The following is a 21,669-nucleotide window of genomic DNA, read 5'->3' on the forward strand; positions in this document are numbered from 1 at the left end:
AATAGAAAGCAAACAAAAATACCTAATTTTCTTCTTGGGAACTAATTATTTCCTTTTAGCCCCTGATATTCTACTTGAAACCCCTATGAGTTACTGTTACCTTTGTCAGAAGCACTCACCTTCACTCAATGAGACATGCTGACACATAAATACCACTGATGGAAAGTTAGAAAAGATTTTGTGGTCTAGTTAGCATACAGAACATACCACCTGACAGCTTCTAAAAAAAACCCACTTTAATTACTTCAACTGAACTTTGTGTGAGAAATCTGCGATCTAATTCTCTTCATTCTCATGTTCAATATTGAACATCACAGCAGAACCATCACTGCTCAGTGTGACCTTGCCAGCAATAAGCTTGCATAACTTCTCAAAAGTACCACAAAGTCGATTCACTTTGGGAAAAGAAAAGATTGTTGTGAGAGGTACGTAAACCTCATTTCCACTGACAAATGGTTGCATGTTTTTTTCAACAACCAGTTTTCCAAGATAGTCAGAAAAAGAGTCCATTGAAGGTTGGGATCTGGGTTTTCTCTCAGGATCATCACTGCACTCCTCACGTTTTGACATTAAACGGTGCTTAATGATTTGGGCTGTGAAAACAACTTCTCTGATTACTGCGTTCTGCAAGTACTTCTCATCTTTAAGACTTGGGTACACTGCTTTGAAGACCTTTACAATATACAAGAATACATAAAATGTTTATCACGATCAGAAATTCAGATTTTAACGTCTACTGTCCAAAAAAGCTTCTCAAATCTGAATATCTTTTTTTATTCAATCCTGTTTTGCTTATTAAATGCTTTTAGGTAACAAAAGCAGGCAATTAGGAGCTGGTTTTCTGTATTACATTGGTAGTTAACTGAACTTCAACAAACACCCCAAAACCCAACAGGCTATACCTGCAAACTCCACTTGTACATCAAGCAAGGTAAAGCCCTGCAATTCTTTACCTCTTTTTAATAATTCTCTTACTTCTCACATTATGGGGTTCTGGAGATAGTTCCATAGCGATGGAGATTCTAAACTATTTCTGAACTGTCATCTGGAAACCAAGACTACAGCATGTTTTCTGAGTAAAACATTAAATATGCTCTCACAGCTGTAGGGAACGCTACAAATAAATTGTGACATCAAAATCTGTGAACTTGTAGTGTATTCTACACTGAGTATACTCCAAGGCAATTAAGGAAACTAAGCAGTTTCCACCAGGTTACTAGGAAGTGCTTTATACCAACACACTACCAATGAAGTTCCTCTAGAATTGTTTCTTGCTTTCTAAATACATCTTGAAATGTTGACTTATTCCTATAAATTAGTTACCCAGTAAAAATTAATTTGGTAAGAAACACACAACATTAACACTCTTGTTTAATCTCAAAGGATACCCATGTCAAAACTCTCTCCAAAATGACCCTCTAATGGGAGCTAATGAAAGCAATTTCTAGTACATGTCCATCACCTAGATGTATTTCCAAGTTTGGTGAACATTAAACAATACTTCATGATTCTATTAATGGCAGTAGATGACAGGTGACATTTCACACACATAGAAATTTCCAATACAGAAATTACAAATGTTTTTTATAGCTTGGAAACCATAAAAGATAAAGCTGTAACACCACTTTATGTTTCAGTTCGAGTCACATGTCATTTGAAGACACATATTTTTGCACAAAGAATTGAAATACTGAAGTATGTTCACTGAAACAAATAATCTAAGGCCTTATAAAATTGAATAAAACTCCAACAGTGTATTTATTTTTGCACTGTTACTTCATGTCAACTCTGAAAAAAGTTTGGTTTATACCACATGACATTGAATAAGAAAAGCTTCTTAAAATTTTTTATGTATCTGAAAAATCTGTGTCATTGCCAACAGCCACATAATAAATAAAATTAATGACTAGAGGAAATATAGCTAGCAGAAAAGAAAAAATTCATTCCAAGGATAGAAGTATCTTAAGAATGATTATCCATATTGTTATTTAGCAAATATCCTAAAAGCTTAAGGCCTTTGTACAACTGGAAACACAGAGAATGAGACTGTCTTGTTCTGATGACAACCAGAGCTAAGACAGGACAGTAGCAGTATTTCATGGTAACAACCTCACAGGCAGTCATAGACAACTTTACTCTTTATTCATACCTCTAAAGGAAGAAAAAAAAATACTTACTGTTTTGTAAACTGCTTCAGTGGGTTTCTCAGACTGAACAGATTCACCAGTTTGAGGACATTTTCTAACAAACACACCAATTTGGGTACAAAACCCAATCTTCTCCATTCCTGCTGGTGGGTCCCCAACACCAGTAAATTCCACTGAGTAATCATAGCATCTAGCGGTCTCTAGAGCCCTAAGAAAGACAAATTATTGTAAATATATGAAATAATCATCTTTCCATGTGATAAAGATCCATTCTTAAGGAGAAACAAGACTCTAAGGCTGCAAAGGATTGAACATAATTTCTCTAACAATATGCCCATGCCTAAAGATAAGCACTGTCACATCTTGTTGTACCAGAGCTGTAAGATGCCTACCATAGTCTGAATCATTTAGTATCATCATTTAGCCATCCAAACATTACTGTTTCTTCTAAAATATGTGCACAGAATGCTAATGCTCACAGTTGCTTAGTCACTAATCTGGAAGCCAGCTAAAAACCGATTTTCAAGAACAAAATTATTTGAGAAGAACCCATAAAAAACATACACACCTCTAAACCACGAGAGTTAATAGAGAAAGTGCGATTTGCTGTAAATATAGAAAGACTAAAATCTACCTAATCAAGGTTACAATGGTGTACATAACATCTTATTGAAAACTGTGAACATCTAAAATCAGCCAGTATGAACAAAGGAATGGGGCAGGGAACCAGAACTGTGCTACCTACCTGCATCATTCTCCATGAAAAAGAAGAAAACTAAAATAACATCTCATGTATTTTAGAGAATAATGTAATATTTCTATTTCACAACACAAAGGCTTTCTCATGTTTACAGCTCAAAAAATACCCACATTTCTTCAGTGATATCAATATTTTTAATTCACATCTATCTAAAAGCAAAGTCTAAATATACTTCAATTCATAGTAATTGTCTCTAAGGTATTCTAAGGTAGCTAATTACAGGCAGGTTTAAGTATCATTATGTAGGGAAAAATACATGTTTCCAGCTTTGCAAAACTATTAAAAAATCACTGGATACTTTAAAGTGTATGGCAGAAACAACATAGTTTAGGGACAAATTTTCCATGATACATACAGCAAGGGTTGGCTACTGAGGTATGGTATTCTTTACTGTACCACGTATTTTCTTCCACAACTGCTTGACAGTTGAATGTTATCACAGCATCCCACTTAATTTTTATTACATTCCTGATATTAAGGGTAAGCTAGATCTCATGTAACTCTCTGTCATGTGCATATGATTTGTATTAAATCCTTCACTGTGCCATGATTCATTAAACAATCCTGTGTTCACATGCCCCATTAATGTGGTTATCTGATAAATCTACTTGCATATTCTTAGTCAGTGTTTTGATTACACACCATATATAGCAAGCACATTTCTTGGATTTATGAAGAATTTCTATAGCAGGGTATTATGCAAAAATATTAATTGATACCTTACATTTCAATTATGTTAATTGTAATAAAGATATGTAAAAAGAACTTGCAGAGCAGTTACAGTAAAAGTCAATGTAACCACCATCAGAAAATACAAAACCCACAGAACACGCTTAACTGCTCTCAACATGAAAAGAAACCACCAAATCAGGAGGTGACACTTCACTGACAGCAAACCACATAAGTGAACCATTCTGAAAATGCACTGCCGTTCATTTCTCACTCTAGTGGGCATTCAGAGCTGCATCATATGCACCCAGCATATGAAGTTCAGTACCTTACCAGCTTTGAAACTGTGCTTGGCTCCACTCGAATTTGTGGTCTGGATGCCTGTATAACTTCACTCCTGGAAGCAAACAGTTAAATTCAGAATTTGGAGTGCTGATCACAACTATGCTTGGAGCCATGAAACCGAACACTACTTCAGGAAACTTCTTTAGCTCTGATTCTTCCAGGTGTTCTATTCTGAAAAGAATAAGTTGATGTCTGTGTTTAAAACCACACTACTATAATCTTAACAACCAGTCAAAATAACCCCAAACCTGTATCTGTAACTTGTAATTTTACACCTGCCTCTGCAATATAAGCACTGGCACCATGGCCAAGTGGCAGCACAGGAGATTTTGTCTGAGCAAATCTCCTCTTACATTTTGTACTTTTTCATCCATATCCTCTTCCCACCATAAGCACTACTTGAATTGCTTAGTATAGTTAATTTAAACACAAGTTAGAAGCCACTCTTCTACTTTCTACTTTTCTAATTCTACTACTCTGATTGAAAGATTTCATCAAATCTGTTTGGAGCATGGACAAAATTCCAAACTGAACTCTAATGGACTTAGAAAAACATTTTTTTTCTCCTAATACTCACAGTTCAATACATGTCACCAAGTCAAAACCAAGCATGCAAGGATCTTTCTGGGCAATGGAACCCTGATGCAAGGTAACAGTTAGGGATCTTTCAGAGGGTCGCAAATAATCAAGAGGAAGAGGAGACAATGTATGCCTACGAAAGTATGAAAAATCTGGTGTTACAGGAAGGACTTTAAGACAAGGTAAATAGTGCATGCAAATGAACTAGATAACGCCCTACATAGACACCTCATAAATCTCAAAAAGGTTAACTGCTTTACATGGATATACAAAAGAATATGCAATGCAAACACTTTTTGTAACTACCTACAGTAGAACAAAGAGCAGAAGTTAATCCAGAAACTGTCCTTCATCTTTACAAAACTTTCCATTATACTTTCAAGTCACTTGGAAAGCCACTTGTAAATTCTGATAATAGTTCAATTCCAGACACACAAGGTCTAGTTTAGACAAGTTTTGTGGGGTTTTGGGGAGAGTTTTAGGCAAGCATATTAGGCAAGCTATTTTTTCCAAGCAAAATACACCAAGAAACCAAAGTACATATGAAAATTTCATTCTGAAATATAGCACTAGACAAAGCACACAATAAATATTACATATAAAACATTACTTAATTCTTGAGAAAGAACAAGCAATAACATCAGCCTCCTGATCCTATACATTCACTGAAATTGTATTAATCTGCTTTCAAAAAACCTACAGTCATCCATCAGACCAATGCTTCAAAGATCACATAAACCTCTCATTTTAGAGAGGTTCTAAACCAGACACCACACACTGAGCTAACCCTACTATTTCAAAATGATGAACAAGCACCCATCGTGGTGACTAAAGGTTCCATGTACATTTCAAAAATATCAAAACTGATCTTTCTGAAGACAATCATGTATAAGCACACATAGATATTCCTAACACCATGCATTAGTGCCTTTACAGTGTATTTCTCAGATGTGGACACCCTGAGGGCCTCTCTGCATGACTCAGACCTTTGGCTACACTAGGTGATGTTATGGGCACCTATAGCCCCGGCGTTTCCATGTAACTAACAATGAGAGAGCTCTTCATTTGCCAAGCTGCTGTTTCTGCAGTTACTCTAATTCTGAAAGCCTCTACAAGAAATGCTGCACCATGCCACCTGTGTTTGGTTTGCATGGCAAGGTGCCCAGGGGGCTCTAGGAGAGGCTTCTCCTAGAAGGGGAAGGGGAAGGCCATGCTGGAGCAGGCTCCTGGCAGGAAGCTCTGGAGAAAGGAGCCCACACTGGAGCAGCTTGGCTGGCAGGACTCGATCCAGAGGGGCACCCATGCTGGAGCAGGCTGCTCCTGCAGGACTGCACCCTGTGGAAAGGAACCTGGGCTGGAGCAGTCCATGAAGAACTGCAGCCCCTGGGAATGATCCATGATGGAAGTTCATGGAAGCCTGTCTTCCCCATGGGATAAACCAGATGCTGGAGAAGAGGAAGGACTTTTCTCCCTGAAGAGAAAAGCAGCAGCAGAAATAACATGTAATGAACTGACTGTAATCCCCATTCCTCATCCCTCTGTTTTTAAAATTTGCTTTACTTCTTATAATCCTACTCTGATTTTGATAATAAATTCAACTAATTTCCCCAAGTCAAGTCTATTTTGCCCATGCTGGTAACTGATGAGTGATCTTTCCCTGTCCTTTAACTCATGAACATTTTATTGTATTTTCTCTCTCTGTCCAGCCAAGGAAGGGGAGTGATCAGCTTTTGGCGAGCTCCTGTCTCCAGCCAGGGTCAACCCACCACACCACTAAGTCAAGACAAACACAAAACTCAGAACAATCAAAGAGCTTACATTTTCTCTTTCATTACATTTTCACAGATATCTAGCCCAGCTAACACTTCAATGCAACTGCAGAATTTCAGCATCCAGAGAAGGCTGCAATCAGCACATCCTAAATCTGCCACCTGTAAATTAGATATTAAAAAATGTATAAAAACTATAAAGTTCTAAGTAATTTCAGAGACTTGCATAAAATTAAAATTCCATACTTACTAAAATAACTTTTTAACGATAAAGCATTTCAGAATCATAACTAAAATTTACAGCTGCAAGCAAGCAATTTGAAAATTCATTTTAAAAAATGTATATGAAGATCCTGCAAGATTTTTTGAAACCTTTTGTTAGTACACCTATGAACCAGTACATGTAGGACTGACTCTGGAGAATGTCTTCCACATGAATAACAGTAAGGTATGATTTTAAGTATAAAAGCTGCAGCAATCTTCATATCCACCACTGATTTTCACTGGGCTGTTCTCCCTCCAAAACACTGAGACCAGGCTCACCAGCAGCCAAGTTATTAGCAAAGAATCTGCATAAAACAAGTCTACAGGCTCAGTCTAATGTTTAAGTGGGGGACTCTGGGGATATTCAGACCATGAAGTCAAATAACAGTCTTCCCTGAAAGCTAAAGAGATAGTTGAGTATGTAAACCAACCCCCGCTGTTCTTTCTCAGGCTCAGTCAAGGTTGAAGCACACTGCTGTTCACTGTTCCTCAGTGAAAACACTGAGTTGTTTCTGTCCAGTTTATATCTACAGTCTGTGTAAACAGCATGTTCATCCTCCTGCCCCTTCCACATCTTAAATCAGAAAATTCAAACCTTCAAAGACAGATGCACCACTGGTGAATATGTTCTATTTGAAAGCAGATTACAGTGCCAGGATATCAAAGACTGGATTAGATTTTTATTAGCTACTAGAAGTATGATTACATAAGTAATGCAGGTGCATCAGTTGCATGCCCCTGAAGATATTAACTTCTGCTTAAAGGTTAAACACTGCAGACTTGAGAAGATCTTTTGGGGAAGGAGTCAGGGACAACACATTAGAAGAGAGTAAACACTACAGAATGTTACTTAAATATTTTAACTTTTCACAGTGAGTAGTGAAACAAAAGTTCTGGTATATTGGGGGATACAAGTGACAACAGAGGTGGAGGGTTACAAAACATTAAGAAAGTGGAGATGAGTTAGCCTCACATAATCTCACAATGTCACTTCTCATCTGAGACTATCCATGCAAATGATGAGATAAACCTGACACGCTACACGAAACAGCTCTGGAAAGCAAAACCCAACTATGAGGAAAGCAACTCGAACTTAATTCTGCAGCACTAAATTAAAAACAGAATGCCCACTACTTTCAAAAACAGTCTAAGGCATTTCTCTTGTTTAAATATTCTCTCTTCCCATCAAGTAACATTAATTTTATGCACTCCTGAAAAGCAACATATCACGAGGTATCTGCCAAGGCTATTCAGTTTTAACAGTTCCTTCACTACTGTTGTTTGGTAATTAGGTGAACAGGTTATTTATGCATTTTGTCTTCCTGAGATGCCAAGTGTCAACTTACTTTCAAGTATATAACCTAAAGAGACAAAACATACCAACCTTCTTAGGTTTGTATTTCTCCACTAAATCTTTAACAAACTGGTAGCGTTGTTTGTACAAAGGAGGTTCAAATTTAATAATTTGCGTAATCTCTTCTTGGAAGTTCTTATCCATAGTATTCTGGCAACGCTAAACATAAAAAGTTAACTCTTATTTTATGAAGCACATCACAACATATCCAATTACAAATCTATTCAGTGGTGTTTGAGCCCCAATTAAGTAGGGGTAGACTTGATCTGAGTTCTAGTCAAAGAATGACAAAAATTTTGGGATTAGCACGATTAGGCTGTTGTCTCTACATGTAATCATGTAAATAACCTTATTTAAACAAGTATAAACCATATACAAATCTAAAAAAGCAAATTTCATAATCTCACTCTCCATCCAGCACACCTAGACAACGACTACAACCAAACACTACAACCAAATGCATCTGGGCCAAGCTGCACTCAACCTGAAGTCTTTCACACGCAAACAAAAATACATATTTGTGTATACATACGCACAAAACCAGGCTCGGTGTCCAGGCCAGTCCCCCGCCGCCTCAGGAGCTGAGTGGGCCTGCTGGGCTCCTTCAGCAGCGCCCGCCTGAGGGGCCACCCGCGGTACCCACGGCCTGAGCACCGCCGCCCCTCAGCCCCGCCGCCCCTCAGCCCCGCCGCCCCCTCAGCCCAGCCGCCCCTCAGCCCCGCAGCCCCCCAGCCCAAGCACCCGGGGTCAGCCCCGCGCTTCCCGCTCCACCTTCTCTCCCGCCTGGCACAGGTGGCCGCCCCCACGGGGGTGCGGCCCGTCCGGGAGCGCCGGGAGCTCCAATGGACAGCCCTCGGTGCGGGGGGATGTTCGCTACGGCACCTCTGGGCGAGGCCATAAAGGAGCACCTCGGACCGTCCGGGGCCCACCTGTTGTACTGCTCCGTGCCAGCCTCCCTCAGTGGAATTAAAACATGATTGGAGTCAGCGAGCGGTGTCCGTACTTTTTTACACTAAAACCCAAAAACTCGCCACTCCTCATGCAAGTCCTTTGCTGTCTAAAGCAGTGCTTGCTATGCTGCAGAGGGGAAATGCGCTATTGTGCTGGTTGCCTATGCAGTGAACTAGCCCTGTCCTGGGTGAGTGAGAGCACAAACATCCAAACCCGGCATCTTCTGCAGGGTTTTGTTAAGTCTTTTCCACACTGGACAAATTTATCTCTCAGTGAGCAGCAGGATGAAAGTAGAAAGGAAAGTGTGGCTCTAAATGTCCCATTTCTTCTGTTAACAGCATGTAAAGCGTTTGCTAATCACAGGCAGGGCTGTTATTAATAAAGATAATGTAGGCCTGGCACCTAAGGAGGCAGGACTCTGGTGGCAGTGAGGATAAAGTCAGGTAAGTTAGATCATTATTCAATGCCCTTTAAGATTTCAGCATATACTAGAAATGTATATAACAACTCTTGGCTAACATTTTAAGTTTCGTGGCCTAGACAGAGCACACAGTTAATATTTTTGACTGTTGAGTAATTGTTCAACCCTGAACTATCACTTAGTACCTACGTTTCAACTAGATCATTCTATAAATTCTGCCCAGTGGTTTTTTTTTTTCACCTGAGAGAAAGGTTTATTAATAGAAGTCTTTTACTTTTCAGCTTCCAATGCTATGGATTCTGGCATCCTGTGACATTCTACTTACAAGTCAGTATAATAGATTCTTTAGAACAAAAAAAAAGCACAGAGAAGAACAGTGGTAAAGTTTACAGTAAAATTCCATTCATAACACATTGTAAATTCACACAATGTCCCAAAAGCTCATAAGAATTCACCCCAAAATATACCACTGGAAGTGAAACCTTCAGAATGTTATAATTCTCCACTATGAAAAACATAATCACAGAGATACTCTTTCTGATTGTTCCATATTAGGTGATGACACTGGATTGGAGAGCCAATCTTTGAAAGACTGGCAACATGAAAGAGATGGTGAGCACTATTTGCAGTTCTGAGCTGGAAAATCTGCTTTAACTCCAGGGTGTCTGATCTACTTGCTGAAAAAAGTATTGAAAAATTCTTCTGATTTTTCCCCAATAAATCAAATAAAGAGTTTAAAAGTTATTTTCTCACTGAAAAAAAACCAAAATATTTAGTCTAGTTGTTTTTTGTTGTTTTATTTTGTTTTTCCCTTATGGAGTGGTAATGTAAGAGTCTCAAAGCATCATAGCATAATTTATGTTGGAAGGGACCTTTAGAAGTTACCTAGTGCACCCCTACTTAAAGGAGGTCCAAGTCAATGAGGTTACTTAGAAACTTCAGTTCCAAGGTAATTTTCATAATATATCTATAATTTCAAACTGAATACTCAAATTGTATTGGCTCAATACACCACAAATCAAGCAGGTGTTTTTTCAGAGAAGCCTGTTACTTTTGCACCCTACACAGAGCAACAAATATATTTGACTATGCTGGAATAAAAGCATCTCACAATGTAAAGTCATGAATCAAGAAATCCTAAACTGCTGACATTTATTTCCTTCAGTAACTGGAATGAGAAAGACAACTGTATGCAATTCCAGTACTTTCCCCATAAAGTTGCAGTGCATAAAATGAAAGCTGACAGCAAAAGAAACAATGCAGTGCTGCTACCACAAGACACTAGTCCATATTGATATTTGATAGGAATATCCATACAGCAATATTGCTTAATCTGTAATTCAAAAGCTAACAACCAGTCCTCTCAGCCTAAATTCAGAGGATGTTTAGTGAATGAAGTACTATTCTTTTTCTCCTCAGCTTCAATTAACAGAGTTGGCTCATTTTGAAAAATGAAGAATTCATCTGTGTGAATGAGAAGTGAAGCTCCTGTTACACACAAATCACGTTCTTTTTACTCTTTTATACTTATATGTAGTTTCTTGCTATTTGCAAGTGAAAATCAGAAAATCACCTTGTATTGATGTTCTCTGGTTTTTGGTTTTGTTTTGTTTTTCTTTTTGGCTGTACTCTACAAAAACCAGCTGGGATGACTGAGGGAAGAAAATCTTATTTGGAGCAAATAGATTTATAGGTTGTAACTATATGAGAGGTTTCAGCATTATCATCAAAGAGTGAAAGAAATATGAAAATGTGATCTGATAGAGAATAAAAAATACTGAGGTTTGGAACATATTTGGCTAAATTCCAACAGAAAAAGGTAAATGCACGGAAACACAATTAGGGCAATATAAACTATAACAGAAGTGTGGGCTGTCTTGAAGTGGTTACACAATGAAAATTAAGGAAGTGCTCCAAACAACAATAACAAAACCACTCATATTCAAAGAAAAGTTACTACTCTAGCTAACTGCCTCCAGAACAAAAGCACATCACTGTTATAAAGACACTTTCTTGGAATTAGTTTTTGTAATTAGTTCTCTGATTTCATACGAGATTGTTAGATGGGTATTTACTGCATAAATATGGTAGAGGCATGCAAGTAATGAAGGTTTTGTAAGCCTCTTTGGAAATCAGCCAAGATGGGAAGAGGAGGCCAAAAGGAGATGGGTGATTATTCCCAGAAAAGAGGAGTGAAAAGCCTTGATAGCAGAACGGGCAGCTTAGAGAATCTGTTAACTGCCAGGACCCTGATAACTCTTCTGCTACAGTAAAGCTCTAGTGTACTTGAAGGGCCAGGGTAATGAAAATAAACTATTTCTCAGTGTTTTAATGTGCAATGAAAAGTGAAGTTATTTTAATGTTACTTCCAACAGTATTTATCTTCTCTTTTCTCCATTAAATTAAAAATCTGGGTAAGCTCTAGCATGTAGAGATGCTATTCCCATGGATAATTTCGTAACAACCTCTCCCAATACCTGTTTCCTGATGTGCTGAGCAATGGGGAGGAGCCTTTCTGTGTACAACTGAACATCCTTTGGCACATTACACCCAACTTGCAGTCATTTCACTGAACTTTCAGAGTATTTTTGCACAGTCATTTGATGTCTAAAATATTTTGGCAATTCTTCTAAATCACGCTTTCAGTCTCCCTTTTGTGCTTTAAGTTTAAAGACCAACATCAACGTATGCAATTAGTTATATTGGGTTTGGGGTGTTCTGTTTTTGCAGGCAAAAACAGAGGATTTTCTCTTTTCTGTTAGTAATAACACGTAGACAGTGATTCTCTCTTAGCTGTTTAATCTAATTCTGCTGGTTCCAAGTATGAATGTAGGACTACGAGTTTCAGAAAGAGCTGTTGAGCTGGCATTGAGCAGCAGGGAGCAGTTAGGAGTATTCTGGGTGTCTGAGAGGTTCTCAGAAGCTGCTCAGCCAGTCCTGGCGAGAGCAGTGTGCCCTGCACCCAGCATTAGCATCAAGTGAACAGCCTGGGCCGTGCCCAATGCCCGAGTCATTGCCCTCCGGGGCTCCGCACACTGAACGTGCCCAACATTCCTTCCTTTCCCCTTCCCCAGCAGGGAAGCTGTGCATGCCCCACCCTTTCAAGGCCAGGTTGGATGGGGCTCTAAGCAGCCTGCTCTAATGGAAGGCATCCCTGCCCATGGCAGGGGGTTGGAACTAGAACAGATCGTCTTCAAGATCGCCTTCCAACCCGAGTCATTCCATGACTTCTGGGCTTCTCCACTGCTGTGGAGGCTAAAGTGGCCAGCGCCAGCCTCACTACAAGGGACCGAAGGGACCAGTTTTCAACTTTGTTAAATCGCTGGCTTAATGTACTGAACTCCTTGTCACAGCGCCAGCAGCCTGCCTTCGGGACACACTCCTCTCGCTCACCCAAACGGTGACGTCCCGCCCTCGCCTCGCCTCGCGGCCGCCCGCGGCCCCGGCAGGCGGGACGAGCGGCGGGAGAGCGCCCGGGTGTCAGCGGGAGGGGCAGCGCCGAGGGTGCGGAGCTCCGCCGCCCTTTCCCCGCTCTCCCCGCGGGTCGGTGACGCGGCCCCGGAAGGCGCCGCCGTCACTTCCCCGGCCGCCATCTTGTCGGGGCTGAGGCAGCGCCCGCCGGCCCCGCTCCGTGTGCGCGGCCCGCCTGCCCCGAGCGCCGACCCGCCATGGCCAACAACAGCCCCGCGGTGGCGAACTGCCAGGGGCAGCAGGCGGCCCAGCACCCGCCCGGCGCCGTCCCGCCCGTGCAGCAGCCGCTGCAGAGCGGGGGCCCCAAGCCGGCGGCCTCGGGCAAGCAGGGCAACGTGCTGCCGCTGTGGGGCAACGAAAAGACCATGAACCTGAACCCCATGATCCTCACAAACATCCTCTCGTCTCCCTACTTCAAGGTGCAGCTCTACGAGCTCAAGACCTACCACGAAGTGGTGGACGAGATCTACTTCAAGGTGAGCCCGCGGGCCGCGCTGGCGCCGGGCCCGGTTTGGTTGCGGCCCGCGCCTTTTGGCCCCTTCTCTTGCGGTGAGGGATGGGAGTAAACATCGGTTGTGTTGCTGAGCTGGGGGAATCCAAGGCTCTGCCTTCTCTGCCTCACCAAAGAGGCGGGTTCCGCGTCGGATTTGGAATTGCGGAGCTGTAAGTTGGGTTTGAAGAGGGCAGCGTGAGCCGGGGCGGTGGGGGCGAAATGGCCGTCTGAGGGCTGCGCCTTCGGCCGGAGAGAGCGGGGAGGGCGCGGAGCTGCGGCCGCTGCCCCAGCCCGGCCCTCCCCGCAGCGCGGGGCCGCCAGCCCGCCCCGTGACCGCGCTAAGGGATGCTGCTGCCCATAGGTGTCTGCCTGTGGCTTTCGTTCTCGGTTCCAGGTTAGAATTTCCTTCTCCATAACTCAGCTTACAATTTAACGAGTTCGTTTTAGTTCTTCTTTTGGCGTCAGGTAGGATGTGCTGGGGAGATTAATGATCTGTATCAGGGCACCTATGTCTCGGTTCTTGTTTTGTTAGCAGGATTGAATCAGTTTTGCACCGGGGCTTCCATCAAGCCACTCTCCCAGGTAGAGGTATGCATAATTAATGCTAATCAACGCAGCCACTTTCTTTGTTCTGATAGCCAGACCAAAATTTAGATAATTGAAGCTTAGATAATTCAGTTGGTCACCCGTGTTTTGGTCGTTATTGGCGTATTCCTTCAGGTGAATTAATTTTGCTTTATATTATTTCAGCTGGTGGGTTTCATTTTATTTGAAATAAATAAAATTAAAACCAAAGGTAGTCTTTTTGTTTCATTTATCCAAGCCAAATTAAGTTACTTAAGACACTATAATTGTGAAAACTCCACCACAGTATTTTGAGATTTTTGGCACATTGCGCTTACTTATGCTACTGTCTTTTTCATGTAAAACTAGCATTTCTCTGCATGTGCCCTGTCATTTGGAGCTGATTGTTTATTTCTCCTAATACTTAGCGTAACATATATTGTTGGCAGCATCTCTCTAGTTATTTATTACATGCTGCATGTGTGAGAGACTCATGACTATCTGAATGGAAAGTAGCAGAATTTACTTGTGTAATTGAATTTTAGAGCTGAAAAAATTATGAAAGAGACATATTTTCAGAAAATTTGAGAGCTTACTCAATTTTTGAAGCGAACCCCTTCAAATTCACTAAAAAGTATTTGGTACAATTAATCATCTTTGTACTGGTAGAACTTGGCAGCATTAGGTCCAATAGTTCACTTGCTTGACTTACTGTTTCACGCCAAAATTGGTTTTATCTTAAATTTGTGAAGAATTTTGACATGCCATTAAAAATCTGCGTATTGATCTGCTTCGTTTACTGAACTTGACAGTTAGTGACTCAAAACTGCATGCTAAATAAAGAGAAAAGTCAGCCCCTTACTCACTCCTGAGTAATGGCTGTGCGGGAGAGGATAATCTGATGTTTAAGGTACTTCATTGATATTAAGAAAATTTGAATTCTCTTCATGTTTTAAAATTCCTGAATACTTGCTGTGGGTTTTTTTTGTTAGTTGCAGTGGTTTTGTTTTGTTGTTTTTTTTTTTTTTTAATGAGCATGGTACCTGTTATAGCAGCTGTATTTTCAAGTGTATTTGTCTATCTAAGAAACAAGTGATTCTTCTAGAAAATTTTAGAATGTTGGGTGCTGGATTAGCAGGAATGCTCTTTGTAAGTCACACAGGCAGCTAATGATAAGGACCGTCTTTGAAGATATGGATTGTGTCCAGATATTTGAATTAATTAACTTGTAATTCTGGGCTCCTGTTTCAGTTCTGTATCTAGGAAGTGCAGGACTTGTTCCTTCTTTATCCCTGACCTTAACACCATGTGCACGTCCTCAGCTTCATTTCATCTGTGTATTTCCAACAAGTTAAGCATACAAAGTAGTCTTTGTGGGTCAAAACTTTCAATACTCATTTTTGAAATGAATGTTGTTTTCAGGGTTTTGTTGGTTTTAATTGAGACCTGTCAAAACCATCATGTTTACATTGAATGTCATTTTAAAAAGTTGAAGACTAGCATTTGTGGTAGTGTTACACTCGATCCTTTAATTAAAAAATACTTTTCATTTTCTGTGAGAGGCAATGCTATATAACCAGAATAATATGCAGTATTATTTATGTAGTATTTGTGAACTTCTCATGCTAACAGTACAGGAAGTCATAGTGGATTTTGAATTCTACAGCATTGGCATGTCTCATATTTCCTGTTTGGCAAAGACAGCAGCTGTGAAAAACCCTAACAAGCAGTTCAGCAACTTCTGCTGTTAGTGTATCTCTGATTTCGTGTGATTGTGTACATAATTGATTTTATTTAATTGATTGTTCAAGAATTAATTTGTGAAGTACCAGATAGCATGAACTCTTATTCCCAATCCAGTGTATCATTCTGATACACGATTGTGTCCTTTTTTGTCTTTTACATATATTTTATGTTGATGTGTTTAGGAAATATACTTGTTTATTGAGCCAGATATTGCTTCTCTGAATTTTAGAATTTCATTCTGAGCTTATTTATTACTCTTCCTGTCAAGTTCTAGGAATGGTGTTGATTAACTGCGTTTGTGTGCTCATCCCTAAATGTATCTCACAAGATTTGTCTTGGACAAATTTTACTTGTTTGTACTTAGGAATCATTTTATCCAAGAACATCACTGCAGTCCAAGAGAACAGGGACTTTATGTTTGTTAAAACACTACCCTTGATAAACATATTTATTTTGTCATAATAGTAAGTGATAAAAGAAATCTCTAGTTAAGTTCACTTCAGAAATGAGACTTAGGAATATGAGAATGTATATTTTGACTTTTGTAGCTGTCATCAGCAGTTACCACTAAACTTGTAAGGAGATGATTTAAATAAAGGTAGTTAGGAAGGAAGTAGTAGTGCTGGGGTTTAGTCATAAAGTATTTGAAGGTGTGTGGGGTATAGTATAAGCATGGATGCCTCCTTTGGGGTTATGGGATTTGTTTGTTTTAAATTTCATTCAAGATTTTGGCTGTAATTTCTTAAAGTGGTAATTTAAAAAGCCAAGAGCTTTGCTTTGCTTTAATGACAAAGCAGACTTGATTTTGAATTTGCTAGAAGACAGTTTTTTAAGATTGATTTAGGATATCCATTGTTAAATCAGGCTTGTGTGGTCACCTAAACATTATGGAGGTTGTCATTGTAATTTTCTTTCCTCCTCACCCTTTCAGGTTACACATGTTGAACCATGGGAAAAAGGCAGCAGAAAAACAGCAGGCCAGACAGGGATGTGTGGAGGGGTAAGTAGAAGTACGTGCCTTCTTAAATTTTTCTGTCTGGTGAATAATTTTCCAAAGCGCAGATAAAATGTGCTTGCATGTTGACTCAGTTTCTAGATATAAATATTTATTACAAAGAGTAGATACATTCTTCTTGCTTCCAAAGATACAGGTGTAAGTAGTATTACTTTTTCCACATAGCTTTGTTTGTAGATTTAGATTTTATCCTATGTTAGTTCTTTGTGACTTCCTGCATCCTCACCTAACTTTCTGCTTTTGAAAGGTGCGTGGTGTTGGAACTGGAGGAATTGTGTCTACTGCTTTTTGTCTGCTCTACAAATTATTTACACTGAAGCTCACTCGTAAGCAAGTGATGGGCCTTATCACTCATACAGACTCCCCATATATTAGGGCTCTTGGATTTATGTATATTAGGTAAGTATCAATACCATCAACTAATGACTGATCTAATATGCAGAAAGCTGTATTAAAATTTTGCATTGTTTTTGTGCTTAAAGGTACACACAGCCACCTACAGATCTATGGGACTGGTTTGAATCCTTTCTTGATGATGAGGAGGTATGTCGGCGAGGGTAATAATTTGTTTTCTTTTGTTTCTTTTCATATTACTACTTTAAGCGTAAACATTGCTTGATAGGGTTTTCTATTGTTTGAATGTTATAATGTTATGTTCTTGATTACATTATGTACGTTAATTAGTGCAGGAACCAGGTTTGAGCTGGGACCTGGGTGATTTATATTTTGAAGATCTAACAGATTTTTTCATTGGTTAAGATGTTACTGTGTCAGATTTACAAAGCCATGTGGAACACAGACAGCAGGCTGTGTGAATGTGTCTTCTGTGTGTTTTTTAAAATGATAGTTAGTTTTAGATAAGGTGTACTAAGTCACACTAGTGCTAAATTTGTATTATCTATTTATTACTGGGATAGAGGAATTGATGCATACATAAAAGAGTGGGAACTATATGGTAGAAACCAACATTCACCGTGGAAAATATTGCTCGAAATCTCTGGTTATTATTCATGTCCTGGAACAACTAAACCCAGGATTTCTTCAGAGGAGAAGCAAAAAACCTGATTACTGCATAAAGTGGCATTATTTCTGGAACCTTAATATCTTTGTTAATGGGACAGATAAAGAGAGGAATTGCTAGCTGAAGAAATTCAGTAGAGAGGTTGCATTATTATGCAGTCAGATAGGAGAATCCCTTTAGTATTCTGATTGACTATTGGAGAAACAGTAGGGAGATGGTGGGTGAGGTTTCTTGGGCTATGAAGTTGAATACACAGTCTGCTGCATACTGCTGCAATTTGTATTTATTGAGCAGGTTTTAAATTACATCCTAAATTTAACACTAGAACAGGAAGGATCACTTGCCATCTTCAGTGTGACAGTAGGCATCTACTTGAAGAAATTTCAAATATTGTAGTTGCAAATGATGTCCAAATACTAGTATTAAAAGTAGTGTTAATTATACCTGTGTCTGACTGCAATGCAGTGTATTTATTTCAAATGGCTTCTTTCATACTAAGTATCAAAAACACTGAGCCAAGGAAACGGCTGGTAATTTCAGGTATGCCCATGCTATAGTAGATTTTTAACAAAAATGGAACCAAATTGGACTCTTGCTTGAATCAGTGTAATGTCCTTCTCCCCCAGGTGGGGCTAGCTAATATGAATTCTCCTCCACAGTGTTGGACTGTAATTTATGAGAAGGATTGGGGTGGCTTCATTCTCAGGGTCCCACAAAGTCAGTATCAAGGACAGTAAAGCAGTCACAAGTACAATGCATTGTGCAGGTCTTAACTGGTTCATTATTCAAAGCACATTTTTTAGTTTATACATTTCAGTTCTTTCTGATACTGGGTACCAAGATGTCTTTATTTCTTGTTGTTTAAAATCTTCCTCTCTATTTTTGGAATTAGTGTTTCTTTCCCAGCTGCTATCAGTAGCTTTGTGTTATGTAGAAAAACTGCTTGGGGCTGCTGAAATTTCTTTCCAGTCCTGGTCAAGCTCAGTAGGATGAAGCAAATTTTTATATATCTGGAATTATTTAAACCTACAGGATTTTTTTTTCCCTCCAGTTCTTAAGTATGTGGAAGCAGTTCATCTTTTGTCATGCTGCTGTGAAAATCTTCCCAGGACACAGAGTTACTTTTCAAAATGCTTCTTATGTTTATTTTATTTAACTGTACGTACTCTCCAGGTGCTACGTTTAACTCCTCTTTTTCTTCTTTAGATCTCTGCAGCGATTATATTTGGAAAAACTGTATATCTGAACACTTAAATGTGTGTGAGTGCAAGCAGTTTTACGTTCAGATTTTCTCTTCCTGTTTAGATAACAAATCTCACTTTCCTTGTGTGCTTGCACTATAGGTTTGGGACTGACAATAGCTGACTAACATGTCCTGAGCTGTGAGAGGGCATAGCAAGAAGGCCTTCATGCGGTAATGACCCTTTTCAGAGACAATGGTCATCATGGATTATGCGTTTCCAATTATTTGTTCATTTATTTATTTTTTTACATATTTCTAAATTAGAAACCTCACTGCTTCATGGCAGTTGGTTTGCTATTGCTTCCAATTCTGTTAGGATGCCATTTTGTACTAGAGGTTTTTCTATGATCATTTTTAGATAGGCAATGATGTAGTTTTAAATGATTTAGGCCACAGGGTTGGGTATGATGGTACACAGCTGTACATTCACAAAATGGAGTATTAAATGTAGTTTCAGAGGACTTCTCAACTTTGTGGCATTTAAATACAATGCAAGATCATACCATATAGCCAGACTGTGTAAGGGGATTTTGCGTTAATCTCTTCATCGACAGTCCCTTACCATCCAGATGGCTGCAGGATTAGTATGTGCCTGCATGCATATATATTAAGTCCCATTCCCTATCTGTAACATTCTACCAAATCCAAAGGGTGCAGAGTTTGAATTTCTCTAAGGAAATGTATTAGAATATGAGACAAGTAAACTTTCATAATCATGAGACTTCAATAGGACAGTAATGTAGCAGCATTTTTTTTAATCAGTAAAGAATATTTTTGACCATCAGGATATTTTTTGCTTGTATTTTGCAGGACCTGGATGTGAAGGCAGGTGGGGGTTGCGTTATGACCATAGGGGAGATGCTTCGTTCCTTCCTCACTAAGCTTGAATGGTTTTCCACGTTGTTTCCAAGAATTCCTGTGCCAGTCCAGAAAGCCATTGACCAGCAAATTAAAAGCAGACCTAGAAAAATCAAGAAAGATGGCAAGGAGGGGATGGAAGAAATAGACCGGCATGCAGAACGTAGACGTTCAAGGTCACATAAACATTCCTTTAAAAACGAATGTTAAAAGTTCAGTGTTGAACTGCTTATTACCAGCAATGTGTTGTCTTTTCACTGAGATAGGTTTTAAGGCAAGAGTTTATGGGTTAAAATAAGCAGATGATATTTGGTATTTAAGATTAAATACAGGCTATGTGTGTAAAGTATAAATTGGAAAGAGGATCTCTTAACTATTGAAGGAGGTGTTTCATATAGAATATCTTCTGTTTTAAAAGGTCTCCAAGACCAAGATCCATCAGTCCCAGGAGGTCTCCCAGAAGATCCAGAAGCAGAAGTCACCATCGCGAAGGCCATGGATCATCTAGTTTTGATAGAGAACTAGAAAGAGAAAGAGAACGGCAGAGATTAGAACGTGAAGCAAAGGAGAGAGAAAAAGAAAGGCGGAGATCTCGAAGTACCGATCGCTCACTGGAACGGAGACGAAGCAGAAGCAGGGACAGATACAGAAGCCGTAGTCGAAGTCGTGACAGGAAAGGAGATAGAAGAGACAGGGATAGGGAGAGAGAGAAAGAAAATGAGCGGAGTCGGAAAAAAGAGAGAGATCATGATAAGGAGAGAGGTAGTGAGAGGGAAAAAGATCGATCTAGAGAAAGGTCAAAAGAAAGGAAAAGTAAGGGTGACACAGAAGAGAGAAGACACAAGGATGACAAAGATGAGAAGAAACACCGCGATGACAAGAGGGATTCCAAAAAAGAGAGAAAACATAGTAGAAGTCGAAGCCGGGAAAGAAAGCACAGGAGTAGGAGCCGAAGTAGGAACACAGGTAAGCGCAGCAGAAGCAGGAGCAAAGAAAAATCAAGTAAACATAAAAATGAAAATAAGGAGAAGTCAAATAAACGAAGTAGAAGCAGGAGCAGAGGAAGAACAGATAGTGTTGAGAAATCCAGAAAACGAGATCAGAGTCCCAGCAAAGAAAAATCTAGGAAGCGTAGCAGAAGCAAAGAACGTTCCCACAAACATGATCACAGTGATAGCAAGGACCATTCTGACAAACATGATCGTCGAAGGAGCCAAAGTACAGAACGAGAGAGCCAAGAGAAGCAACAGAAAAACAAAGATGAGACTGTGTGAATTCTTTCAGAAGTGGATCACATTGAATCCTATAAATGTTTGATTAAATCCTGCTTATTTTTTCTTAAAGTTGAGATTGTGCAGTAGTTGATGAGCACTCTTCTCCAACCTCCCTCTAGGCTGCAGATTGTCATTTCCTATTTTGGGTAGGGAAGTGCCTTTGTAAACCCATTCAATGCATTGACGGTTTCAAACCATTTGTTTAGTTTAATTTGTAATGCGGAGATTGTTCTTGCATTTTTATTGTTCAGATGTTTCTGAAATGTACAGTCTGTACATACATCCTGAAAATGTTTTAATTCCTTTGGCATGGTTGCCATGTTGGTTAAATTTGTATGAGGCAATAAACTGCCACTAATTCTACTTTCTGTTTGTAGACGTGGAATTATGGTTTGTATCCTGAAGTTAGCATGGCTGTGCTTTCCATAATAGTATGGCTTTTAGGGTTGGATCTGGAATGTGTATTATAGCTGAGATATTTATGTGCGTACAATGTACATTGAGGGCTGCAGATTTAGAACTAACATTTATGTCCACTGTACCTGCTGTTTTGTCCAAAGCTTTTAAAATGTATTATGTTGATCACCAGTGGTGTTAAATTGAGTGGACTTTCAGAGATAGTGATTTTGATGCAAGGATTTAGATTATGTTGGGGCTTGTTTAGTAATTCTGTAGAAAGGCTACCTCAAGCGGACACTGTAAAGGTTGACGGATGAGTACCGTAG

General features: G+C 39.6%; 2 protein-coding genes across 2 annotated transcripts; one reads left to right on the forward strand and one right to left on the reverse strand.

Annotated features, from left to right (window-relative positions):
* Positions 1–276: 276 nt before the first annotated feature.
* On the reverse strand, positions 277–8,697 carry HENMT1 (HEN methyltransferase 1). Its single transcript, XM_033068040.1, has 8 exons — positions 8,659–8,697; positions 8,420–8,505; positions 7,918–8,046; positions 6,319–6,431; positions 4,499–4,633; positions 3,910–4,092; positions 2,178–2,355; positions 277–672 (listed from the first exon to the last, which is right to left on the reverse strand). Exons 3-8 carry the CDS (start codon positions 8,029–8,031, stop codon positions 277–279), a joined length of 1,119 nt encoding a protein of 372 aa, XP_032923931.1. The 5' UTR covers positions 8,032–8,046; positions 8,420–8,505; positions 8,659–8,697.
* A 4,143-nt stretch (positions 8,698–12,840) lies between these two features.
* On the forward strand, positions 12,841–21,307 carry PRPF38B (pre-mRNA processing factor 38B). Its single transcript, XM_033067304.1, has 6 exons — positions 12,841–13,206; positions 16,465–16,533; positions 16,796–16,947; positions 17,031–17,091; positions 19,623–19,846; positions 20,089–21,307. Exons 1-6 carry the CDS (start codon positions 12,928–12,930, stop codon positions 20,942–20,944), a joined length of 1,641 nt encoding a protein of 546 aa, XP_032923195.1. The 5' UTR covers positions 12,841–12,927; the 3' UTR covers positions 20,945–21,307.
* Positions 21,308–21,669: the final 362 nt, after the last annotated feature.

Source organism: Catharus ustulatus, chromosome 9 (assembly GCF_009819885.2).
Source record: "Catharus ustulatus isolate bCatUst1 chromosome 9, bCatUst1.pri.v2, whole genome shotgun sequence".
Lineage (NCBI taxonomy): Eukaryota > Metazoa > Chordata > Aves > Passeriformes > Turdidae > Catharus > Catharus ustulatus.

Excerpts from the sequence above, each read along its gene's own strand:
- HENMT1 (XM_033068040.1), bottom strand. The coding sequence starts at position 8,031 with ATGGATAAGAACTTCCAAGAAGAGATTACGCAAATTATTAAATTTGAA. Across the intron at positions 4,634-6,318 it reads AATGTAATGAAAGAGAAAAT|GCATACATTGTCTCCTCTTC; the intron begins GTAAGCTCTTTG and ends ATACTTTCGTAG. Across the intron at positions 2,356-3,909 it reads CAAGCACAGTTTCAAAGCTG|GGCTCTAGAGACCGCTAGAT; the intron begins GTAAGGTACTGA and ends TGTCTTTCTTAG.
- PRPF38B (XM_033067304.1), top strand. The coding sequence starts at position 12,928 with ATGGCCAACAACAGCCCCGCGGTGGCGAACTGCCAGGGGCAGCAGGCG. Across the intron at positions 13,207-16,464 it reads TGGACGAGATCTACTTCAAG|GTTACACATGTTGAACCATG; the intron begins GTGAGCCCGCGG and ends TCACCCTTTCAG. Across the intron at positions 16,948-17,030 it reads CTTGGATTTATGTATATTAG|GTACACACAGCCACCTACAG; the intron begins GTAAGTATCAAT and ends TTGTGCTTAAAG.